Source organism: Carlito syrichta, unplaced genomic scaffold, assembly GCF_000164805.1.
Source record: "Carlito syrichta isolate Samal-C Ts95f unplaced genomic scaffold, Tarsius_syrichta-2.0.1 Scaffold305245, whole genome shotgun sequence".
NCBI lineage: Eukaryota > Metazoa > Chordata > Mammalia > Primates > Tarsiidae > Carlito > Carlito syrichta.
This window is the reverse complement of record NW_007249341.1, coordinates 85,991-97,036: the sequence shown is the minus strand read 5'-3', so window position 1 is coordinate 97,036 and position 11,046 is coordinate 85,991. Positions and strand designations below refer to the sequence as shown.

General features: G+C 56.6%; 1 protein-coding gene across 2 annotated transcripts in view; it reads right to left on the bottom strand.

Annotated features, from left to right (window-relative positions):
* RBCK1 (RANBP2-type and C3HC4-type zinc finger containing 1) overlaps nucleotides 1-11,035 on the bottom strand; it is a 15,965-nt gene extending 4,930 nt beyond the window's left edge. The window contains exons 1-8 of one of the 2 annotated variants that reach the window (XM_008061411.2): nucleotides 10,772-11,035; nucleotides 9,061-9,205; nucleotides 6,285-6,378; nucleotides 6,001-6,199; nucleotides 4,846-4,967; nucleotides 4,603-4,776; nucleotides 3,527-3,687; nucleotides 2,496-2,607 (exon numbers count right to left, since the gene is read on the bottom strand). In XM_008061411.2, the coding sequence (XP_008059602.1) occupies nucleotides 2,496-2,607; nucleotides 3,527-3,687; nucleotides 4,603-4,776; nucleotides 4,846-4,967; nucleotides 6,001-6,199; nucleotides 6,285-6,378; nucleotides 9,061-9,205; nucleotides 10,772-10,793 (1,029 nt within the window). In that variant the 5' untranslated portion in view covers nucleotides 10,794-11,035. The remainder of the gene's footprint in view (nucleotides 1-2,495; nucleotides 2,608-3,526; nucleotides 3,688-4,602; nucleotides 4,777-4,845; nucleotides 4,968-6,000; nucleotides 6,200-6,284; nucleotides 6,379-9,060; nucleotides 9,206-10,771) is intronic. The other variant, XM_008061412.1, reaches the window with a different exon arrangement.
* Between the last annotated feature and the right edge of the window lie 11 nt (nucleotides 11,036-11,046).

Genomic DNA, 11,046 nt, shown 5'->3' with positions numbered 1-11,046 from the left:
CGGCTGATTTTTTGTTTTATTGTAGAGATGAGGTCTCGCTGCCCAGGCGGGTCTCGAACCAGCAGGCTCAGACAATCCACTCACCTCAGTCTCCCAAAGGCGCGGATTACAGGCTGAGCCACCGAGCCCGGCTTATTTTTTGTTTTTATAAAAGCAACCTCTGGCCAGGCTCAGTGGTGCATGCCTGTAATCCTAGCACTTTGGGAGGCCCAGGTGGGAAGATCACTTAAGCCCAGGAGTTCAACCAGTAGGACCTCATCTCTACAGAAAATCAAAACATTAGCCAGGCGTGGTGGCACACACCTACAGCCCCAGCTACTCAGGAGGCTGAGGCGGAAGGATCACCTGAGCCCAGAAGTTCGAGGCTGCAGTGAGCCAAGACTACACCACTACACTCCAGGCTGGGTGAGAGTGAGGTCCTGACTCAAAACAAACCAGTAAAAACCAACCTCCACTGCGTTACTTGGCTTGGCCCCTGCCTCCTCTCTCTGCCACACTTGACCATTCGCAGAGGCCCAGGTCAACTCCCAGGAGCTCGAGACAAGTCCAGGCAGCCCCTTGGCAAGAACCCTGGCCCTAGCCTCGTGCCCCTTGGCGGGGATGGACGGCACAGGGAGAACTTCTGGACAAATTACTCCAGGAGCTGGGGACATGTGGAATGACTCTGGGTGTTGGGGTCTCTCCAGGCCAGAGAGAGGAAGCCTCGGCAACCACTGGGCTGCCCTTCCCAGAAGCCACTGAGGTGACACGAGGCCCTCTTGATGGCAGAGTGGGGACTTCCCAAGTTCTACCCTTCTGCCTCCTCCCTTTCCCTAGGGCAGAGCCCCCTGGGCTCCAGAAACTCTTGGTGAAGTAGGAGCATTCCCAGGAGAAACAAGGTCATAGGGGAGATGCAGAAGTGATGGGAAAGAGAGGGGTGCTGTGTCTGTGTCTGGGGGGTTTCCCAAGGGAACCCCAGCCTCTGTTGGCCCTGCCTCCATGTTTTGTCCTGGGAACCCAAGGTGCCCAAGTCTGGAAAGGCCATTCCCCGGCAGTTTAAAGACCACGAATCAAACCCAACAGCCCACAGATGGGGAATAGAGCCCCCAAGAAGAGAGAGCACTTGCTCAAGACCAGTGGCAGCCAGGGAGAGGACCTGGTAACAACAGCAAGTACAGACATATGCAGATGGGTAGCAATCCGTGAGGGGCCATGGGAATAACAGCAACCCCTCCCACATGGACTCTGGGCTTGAGCACGTAACCGGCTTTGGCCAATGGGACAGCAGCAAGTGAGAAATCGGCAGAGACTCAGAAAGCATCATGCACTGGGGTTCCCAGGGCAGCTCCTGAAAGCCCAAAACCACCACCATGTGAACAGGCCCCAGTCATCGCAGCCACCGCAAACTGACCACCATAGCTGACCTACCAGCTCAGTCCCCTAAGATCAGCCAAGCCCGGCCTGGCCCAGCCCAGAAGAACCACCCAGATGAGCCCAGCCCAAATTATGGTCCTTCCTCGTACCACGGGAATTGGCTCCAAAACCCCCACAGACAAGACCCTGACATAAAATGGCACAGTATTTGCATATAACCCACACAAATCCTCCCTGTATGCTTAAAATCTCTAGATGATAATACCCAATATACTATAAATACCATGTAAATAGTTGTTCTGTATTGTTTTTAAAATTTTGGCCAGGCATGGTGACGCACACCTGTAGTCTCAGCACTTTGTGCAGCCGAGGCTGGAGGGTTGCTTGAGCCTAGAATTCGAGACTAGCCTGGGCAATACAATGAGACTTTGTCTCTACAAAAAAATTTTAAAATTAGCAGGGCATGGTGGTGCACCCATAGGTCTAGCTACTCAGGAGGCTGAGGCAGGAGGATCACTTGAGCCCAGGATCCAAGGCTGCAGTGAGCTGTGACTGTGCCACTGCACATCAGTTTGGGAGACGGTGAGACCTCGACTCAAAAAAACCAAAGTTGTATTATTTTTTATTGTTGTATTGTTTTTGTTTTTTCAGATGACTCTCTCTCTGTAATTAGTTGAATCCTTGGGTGTGAAACCTGCAGAAGGAGGGCTAACTACACAGACATGCTGAATATCATGTGCTAAATATACGACTGCTGCTTGAAGCCACTAAGTCGGGAGTGATCTGCGAAACAGCAAAACCCGACTGACACAGGCTTCCCAGGGTCAAGCACTCCCCCGACATTCCACACACATCAGCTACTGTGACCTTTGCAGCCCTTGACCTGGAAATGCAAGTCTGGTCTGGATGGCAGTGAGAACCCTGAGGCACAGAGAGGTTAGGTATCTGGCCTGAGGTCACACACCCAAGCTGTCTGGACCCAGAGTCCTTCATGAAGGGGGCTTCCTTCTCAGTTGCTGTCCTGTGTGGGACCCCAGCACCCCACGGAGAAACTGTCGCCGCTTGATCCCCACGCCCCCGAGCCAGGCCCCATCTGTCCGCCAGGGCCCGGGGCCCAGCCAAGGCTGCCCCACCAGCCTTACCGCCCGGATCTCCCTCTCCAGCAGCTTGCCCGAGCACGAGTAGGTGTTGTCAATGAAGGGGCAGGAGACCTCCGCCTCCTGGCTGCTGCGGATGGTGCCCTGCAGGCACTCCCTGGGGGAGGAAGGGAGTCAGAGTCACCTGAACCCTGGCCTCTGAGGACTCCATCCTTCCACGGGAGGCACAGCCCCAGCGACCTTCTCCGTCACCCCAGGGAGACTTCTCAACAGCCGCCTCCTTCCCACACCTCTCACCGATTCACCACCAAGCCTCCACCCCACTTCCGCCCCAGCCCCATCACCCCTTGCCTGGATGACTGCAGGAGCCTCCTCAGCGGGCTCCTGAGTCAACCGGGCCCCGGCAGCCAGGTCCTCCCAGTGACCCCCATCCCACGCAGAACAAATCCCAACTCAGCCCTGGGCTCCGACCTCCCTGGTCTCCTTCCACAGGCCAGGCCCAAGCCCGCAGCAGACCTGGCGGTCTCTGCTCCCAGGCTCCCTTCTCGGACACTTGCCGCCACCCTCCCTGGGGAGGGCCCCTGTTGTCTGCGTCACAGTCCACTGTGCTAGGCATGGGACACAACTGCTACTGACATCCATCAGTGGGGCTCTAACCCCAGCTTCCCCACTGGAATGGAAGCTCCGGGTGGTGGCATGGCACCGGGCACCAGGGGCCGCTCCAAATGTCTGTTGTGGTGAGTGCGTGTACTCCACACCCAGAAGTGGAGGGGCCAAGGCAGACTCGGAGAGGGACAGACACCACAGCTAGGTAGAGGGCCAGCGCTTCGCTTGAGCAGTGAGAGGGAGGCCACAGAGCCAGAGGCCTGGGTTCCCCTCCGGGCTGCTTCTCTCTCGAGCTGTGTGGCCCTGGGGAAGTGCCTGTCCTCTCTGCAATATGTTCATCTGCAGCACGGAGGCAAAGCCTACCTGGCAGGTCTTTTGAGCGTCCAGAGAGATCGGAGCACAGGGCCCCACCCACTTCCAGCCCTGCTCCATAAACGCCACACTGCTGGGGGCGGGGCTGGGGGCCGCACCTGCAGAAGGTGTGCAGACACTCCCGCAGCACCACTGCCTCACCGGGCCCCAGCGCCGAGTAGCACACGGGGCACTCGGCGGGCTCGGTGTTCAGCACCAGGCTCCTCTGTTCCAGCTGGACGTGCTGCAGGTAGTTTCCCTCCTGCTGCTGCTGCTTCCGCTGGGCACACGGGGCGGGGCCACGGGGCAGGTCAAGGTCTCAGAGTTGGTCAGACCATGAAGGGGCAGGGCCAGACGGGCAGGGGGGAACCCTGGCGGGGGGTGAGGTGGGGGGGGTGGGGGGGGTGGGGGCTGGGGCAGGCGAGGTCAGGGAGGGGGGATCGGGAGCCGGGCTGCAGAGGCGGGGAAGCCAGGGCGCAGCCAGGAGTCTGCACCACCAGGTGAGGGACTGACGCGGCAGGGAAGGAGGGGCAGGGTCTGAGTGGGGAGCAGGAAGCAGTACTACCAAGAAGGGCAGGGCTGGGGAGGGAGCAGGCTCAGGGGTAGGGAGGGACAAAGCCAGGGGTTAGAGCCAAGCTACAGATGGGAACAGGAGTCAGCTGTGGCCAGGGTCCATGGAAATGAAAGCGGTGGGGGTGCAGGACACGTGAACAGAACGGGGGACACTGGGGGACGATGTGTCACCAGTGGGTGTCATGATGAGGCAGCTAAGGGACAGGACAGAGGCGAGGAGGTCAGGGTGGACCATGCCAGAGAGGAGGGGGTCAGGAAGCAGGGCCCAGGGTGAGGCTGAGGGGACAGCAGGAGTGAGGTCACAGGCAGATGGGGTGGAGGTGTGTGTGGTCATGGCTAGGGTGCTGGGTCACAGCCCAGGGTCACTTGTATGCACAAGGTGTGTCAAGGCTGGGGCAGAGTCACTGCCTATGTGGGAGCAGGACATGTCACCGTCGGGGGCAGGGTCTCAACCCCAGGGCGACCTCCAAGAGAGGACAAGGCACAGCCAAGTGCAGGGTCACGGCCAGCAGCGAGGTTAGAAGGGGGCAGCAGCAATGTGCAGGCACCTCCCTTCCTGGCCTACCTCCCACACAGGGGGCCTCACACACTGCAGGTGTCTGTCCAGGGACGCCGCACCCACCTGCTGGTACTGGCGCAGTGCCTCCTCCTCGCCGGCCAGGCGCGCCCGCTCTTCCTCATCAGGCTGGTACGAGGTGGGAACCTGGTAGGCCTCAGGCCGCGCCCGGCAGCACATCTCACAGCCAGGCCGCGTGGGCTTATTGATGAAGGTGCACCCTGGGCACTGCCAGCCCACCTGGGAACAGAGGCAGCGTCAGGCTGGGCAGGGCAGAGCAGGGCAGGGACGCACACGGGGGCGGCTTACCGGTGGGGGCTCAGGCTCCCCATCTGACGGTGCCTGGCCCGGCTCCTGAGGGGCCCCAGGCTTTGGGGGTGCTGGCTCCAGGGGACCCCGTGGCTGCAGAGTGAGGTCCTTGAAGCCCAGATCTGTGGAGAAGGGTTGAGGGTGGTGGGTCCATGTAGCCTCCACCCTCCACCCTGGGAGCCAGTCAGGCAGACCCCTCTCTATGCCCCCTCCTCCCTGCCAAGCGGGCATCCTGGCTTCCACAAGGTCAGGGTCCCTACTCCGCCATCAATGTGCCTGTGTCCTCTGGGCCTCCAAATTCTGCGGAAAACCCACCCTCCTGTGTCACACCAACAACACCACAGCACCTCTGAGGTAGTCCTGCCAGGCATGAACCCCAGGGTCCACAGGAGGAAACATGGGTCCAAGAAACAAAACCAGCTGGACTCTTGGAAAGGGACTGAGGGACAGAGACGGCCGAACGCCAAGTCCCTTGCTACAAAGCCCAATCATGGGACAAAATCTCAGTAAGAGCTACAGATGAGAGATAATAATAATAATAGTACCGCAGCATGCTGATGTCCTGAACATTGGGATGGCTATATGTGGTGACATAAGAAACAGCCTTTCTTTTAAAGAGCTATAACCGGCAGTGTTTAGGGACAGGGCTATCATGTCTATAACCTACTCTCGAAAAGGTTCAAAAAGGAAAACATTTTGTAGGAAGAAAATGATAAAGTAGAGCATTTGTGGTGAGTGCTGACCCAGGGAACCTACATGGGAGCCCCAGGGAAGTTCTTTGTACAATTTGGCAACTTTTCTGCAGGTCTGAAATACTTCAAGAGCAAAAAACGTACAACAAATACTAGTTACCATCATCATCACCATCACACCCAATTTATAAATTCAGCAACTGAGGAGGGAGACAGGGATGAACTTTCCCCAGGTCAGGCAGCTGCCAGAGCGGGACCAGTCCCGCCCCCAGCCAGCTGTTCTCACCAGGTCTCTGAAAGCCTCCCTCCCAGGCGTCTCACGTCCCCTCCTCTCTGGCCACTCCCTCTCTGGCCACTCCAGGTGAGTTCTCGACTGCGTGCCAGTGCCCGGGGCTCCGTGCTACCTGCCCGGGGCCCCCTGGTTGAGCGCAGCCTCGGTTCCCCTGCGGGGGCACAGCCTCACCCTCCAGCATTCGCAGCTGCCGCTCCCGCTGCAGCTCCTGGGGGCTGAGGGAGGTGTTGCGGGCCGACAGCAGATAGAGGTAAGCACTGTCCCCATTCCGCCGCACGCCGTGGGAGTGCAGGGTCTCCTGGTCGCGAGCCAGCCGCTGCCCGATCACCCACTGCTGCAGGGTTGGCGGGAAGCCGTAGTCCAGGAAGACCTGGTGGGGCCCCAGGAGAAGGAGAGTGGGCAGGGAGGGCCGCAGCAGAGAGGGGAGGAGCGAGGGGGAGGAGGCCCTCACTCACCATGTCCTTGAGGGAGGACACCGTCATGTCAGGGCGCACCGTGAGCCAGATGGTGACAGTGTGCAGCTGCGCGTCCTCCACGCTCACCCACAGCCTGTGGAGGGGAGCGGGCAGGGCTCTGGTCACAGGTCCAGCCTCAGCCACCAGCAACAAACGCGTGCATGTTTGCACACAGGCACACGCACGTGCAGTACACAGGCACATGCCACCCCCCGTCTGGGTGAGGCACCTTCCCTGGACTCCAGCATTCTGTGCATCTTGGAACCCACTGCTACACCCACTCCCCACGGCTCTGGAGCGAACTCACACGGCACACGAGGGCCCGGCAACTGGTGCCTCCCGCCTCCTCCCACCTCCCCACCCCTGCTCCTCGGCCAGACAATGAGCCTTGACGGCCCGAGTGCCAAGATCACACAATGCACTTCAGTCAGGAACTCATTTACTCCTCTTAGCCACCCCTGAGGTGGGAACTGTCTGTCCCTTTTTTACAGATAAACACACGAGGCACAGATGGGTCACTGGGATTCTGCCAAACTAAGAAATAACTGCTAGAGGCAGGGTTTAAATCCAAACGGTGTCATTCCAAAGACAGTAGTTTTAACTTCCTCGAGGATCTGTCAAGCTTTTTAGAAAATCAAACACATGAAAAGGAAGAACTAAGATGAAAGAACAGAATGTAATCCTGAATGAAACAGAGATGACATAGGGCAGGGGTCCCCAACCTCTGGGCTGCAGGTTGTCTGGGGCCTGTTAGAAACCTGGCCACACAGCAGGAGGTGAGTAGTGATCCAGTGAGGGAAGCTTCACCTGTATTTACAGCTGCTAATGGTTCCCAATCGCCTGTATTACCACCTGAGCTCCTGCTGTCAAATCAGCATTAGACTCATGTAGGAGCATGAATCCTACGTGTGAGGGAACTAGGTTATGCACTCCTTATGAGAATCTAATGCCTGATGATTCCCCACCCCCATTCATGGAAAAACTGTCTTCCGTGAAGGCAGTCCAATGCCAAAAAGGTGGAAGTGTTGATGTAGAGTACAAACCAATAACAACATTAAAGTCTATCTACTATCTTCAGAGAGATTCAGGGAAATGCTGCACTCATAGAGCAAGAACAGGCAAGAAGTAACCAGAAAAAGAGTTCCTGGACATTAAAAAAGTGACTACTGGCTGGGCATGGGAGCTCAGCTGGGAGCTGTAATCCCAGCTACTTGGGAGCTGAGGAGAGAGGACTGCCTGAACCCAGGAGTTTGAGACCAGCCTGGGCAAACCTTGGTGAAGCCTTGTCTCTACATTAAAGCAAAAAAATTGGCTGGGCGTGGTGACACACGCCTACAGTCCCAGCTACTTGGGAGGCTGAGGCAGGATCACCTGAGCCCAGGAGGTTGAGGCTGCAGTGGCTGTGGGCAACAGAGTGAGACTCTGACTCAAAAAAAAAAGCAGAGTGGTTGTGTAGGAATGGGAAGTTAGGGAGGAGGCTGAAGTGTGACTGCTGATGAGTCTGAAGTTTCTTTACAGGATGATGAAAATGTTCTAAAATTGACTGTGGTGATGGCTACAGAACTCTGAATACAGTAAAAGTCACTGAACTGTACACTTCAAATGGCTGAATTATATGGATGTAAACTTTATCTCAATAAAGTTAATTAAAAAAAATGAAAAGGGACCCACCAGGAGAACTGAAAATCAGAAACTGATTTGCCTTACTTTACAGCAATAAAAAATCAGTTAAAAAAGAAAGAAAAAAGTCCACTGACACTAAGGTTTACTGAGTGATCAGCATGGGCCAAACCTTTACAAAGTGCTTCATCATCAAACTTGAGGCTCTGGGAGCAGAGACTGAGGGAATCCATCTCCCTTGTTTCCCTTGCTGAGAGAGCCCCTGGATTCTGGTCGAAAATCTGGCTGTACAACCTCCCTTGAAACTGAGTGTAGCTGGAAGAGTCATTAAGCAGAAGGCAAGTATGCAGCTTCGGAGCTGTGTTCTTAGCGGGAGTGGGGAGAGGTGCCTTGCTTCCCTCCCCTGATGTGCCTGATGGCTGGAGCTGGAACGGCCACCCTGCGCCATGAGGTGAATCTCAGAGCAGAGGCCACAAACAGCAGAATAAGGAGAAAGGAAGCGTGAATCTCCGAGAACCCTGGGGAGTAGAACCCACACATCGGGACTGACTTCTTCATGCCACTTTTATATTTTTTCCTGCTATGTAAGGCCTAACCTTCTAATACAGTACATCTCCTAATAACCTGATGCAGTAGCTACTGTTACTGTCCCATTTTAAAAATGAGAAACCTGGCTAGGTACAGTGGCTCATGCCCATAATCCCAGCACTCTGGAAGGCTGAGGTGGGAAGATTGCTTGAGTTCGGGGGTTAGAGACCAGCCTGGACAACACAGTGAAGACCTGGTCTCCACAAAAATTTAAAAAGTTGCCAGGCGTGGTGGCATGTGCCTATAATCCCAGCCACTCACGAAGCTGAGGCAGAAGGATCACCTGAGCTCAGGAAATTGAGGCTGTGGTGAGCCATGAGCGTGCCACTGCACTCCAGCCTGCGTGACAGAGTGAGACCCAACCTCAAAAAATAAAAATGAGAAAACAAACTCTGAGAGGTGAAGGGACCCGCTCTTTCTCACAACTGATCAGTGGCAGGCCTGGGGTTTGCAGCAAGGTCTCTGGACACCAGAACCTGCCATAAGCATAACTGCTCCACAGGCAAGTGTCCTGCTGCCCACCAGGGTTTGAGAAGCCTCAGGTCCCTGCCGGCCACGCGCTCCTCACCTGATGTCCCGCGTCGGGGAGACCTCAGGCTTCAGCTGCACACTCAGGGGCACTCTCTGCTCAGCCAGCCAGATGGCACACTGCATAGCCACCTGCTCATCCCCGCCGGCGACTGCCCGGGTAAGCCGCAGGGCCACCTCCTCTGCTGAAAGCCAGCACAGCGGGACATTGCAGGGAGCTGGGCGCAAGGTGGCGAGAGGAGGTGATCCTTTGCGCATGCTGCTCCCCCTTTGTCTTCTTGATTACATGTCATACTTCAGCACCCAGACTAAAAGGCTCTTTCTCTGGAAAGCCATCTCTGACACTTCCCACTCCAGGCTCATTTGGTTCCATTTTCCTTTCTACTCCCAAGGCCTCCCATACTTCTAATCACTTATCTGACAAGCATTTATTGAATTACTACTGTGTGCCACCCCTGTCCCAGGAACTGGGATTCAACAGTGATTAAATTAACAGGTCCCTCTCATGGACCTCCCTGCTCAGTGGGGAGACAATAAACAAGTTTAACAAGACAAGAAAAAAGTCAGATTGGGCCAGTGCATGGCTCACGCCGGTAATCTCAACACTTTGGAATGCTGAGGCAAGAGGATCACTTGAGTCCAGGAGTTCGAGACCAGTCTAGGCAACATAACCAGAACTCATCTCTACAAAACTTCAAAAATTAGCCAGGCGTGGTGGTGCATGCCTGTAGTCCCAGCTACTTGGGAGGCTGAGACAGAAAGATCATCTGAGCCCAAGAGGTGGAGGCTGTGGTGAGCTGTGATCTTGCCACTGCACTCCAGCCTGGAACAAAACAACAAAAACAAAAAGTCAGATTGTCTTCCTTCTTGGCAAGAAATAAACAGAGTAAGGAGTTCAGGGAAGGCCTCTAGGAGGAGGTAACACTGAAGCTGAGACCCGAAGGAGAAGGTGGATGCTTCAAGACCAAGGAGAAATGTTCTAGACGCAGAGAAGGATGAGGGCAAAGACCTTGGGCAAACAATCGTTAGAACAGAAGGGGCTGGGCGCAGTGGCTCTAGCCTGTAATCCCAGCACTCTAGGAGGCAGAGGTGAGAGGACTGCTTGAGCCCAAGAGTTCAAGACCAACACAGCAAGACCTCGTCTCTGCAATAAATCAACAAATCAGACGGGTGTGGTGTGATGTGTGCACTTGTAGTCCCAGTTACTCAGGAGGCTGAGGCGGTAGGATCGCTGGAAACCAGAAGGTCGAGGCTACAGTGGCTGTGATTGTGCCACTGCCTTCCAGCCTGGGTGACAGAGTGAGACCCCAACTCAAAAACAAACAAAAACAGAAAGAAGCCACTGGGTCTCAGTAGAGGGAGCAAGGGGGCTGGCTGAGGGGAGACCGGAGGTCAGGGGCCAGCGGCCCTGGGGTTCTGGGTTTTGTTCTAAGAACACAGAGGACCACGGGAGAGCTCTGAGCAGGGCAGTGACAAGACCTGTGTTCTACAAAGCTGCGTGCAGAGGCCAGAGGCGAAGCAAGGGCCCCTGCTCCTCAGGTCAGCCGAGGTCATCTTCCCACTAGCCCCGGAGGTCTCAAAGTTCAATGCCCTGTGCCCTCCCCCTCCGCTCCCATCTCGGCCCAAAGCTGGCCTGAGGAGGCCTCGGGGTCCCAAGACGCCCCCCTTCCAGGCCTTTCTGGTATTCGAGGCCAGGTCCTTCGGGGCCGCTTCCCACCCGAAGCCCCCCGTCACCTCCAGTCTGCGCCCACCTTGCTTGGTCTTCTCGTCCATCTGGCTGGGCTGCGCCCATGCCCCCGGGGGGGCGAGGCTCCGGGAAAACGCTCCCTTCGGGTCACCTAGGAGAGGCGGGTGGCCAGGAGGAACTCAGCTGCGGCCGGGCGGCCCCGGCGCGGCCCAAGCGCTCCCTGTGTCTCGGTGTCCCCGGCGGCAGTCGGGCAGCATTACATCGCCCGGGACCGGCCCGGCAGGGAGGGCGGGCCGGTGCCCCGCGTGGGGCGGCGAAGGGCAGGAGGAACCACGCCGA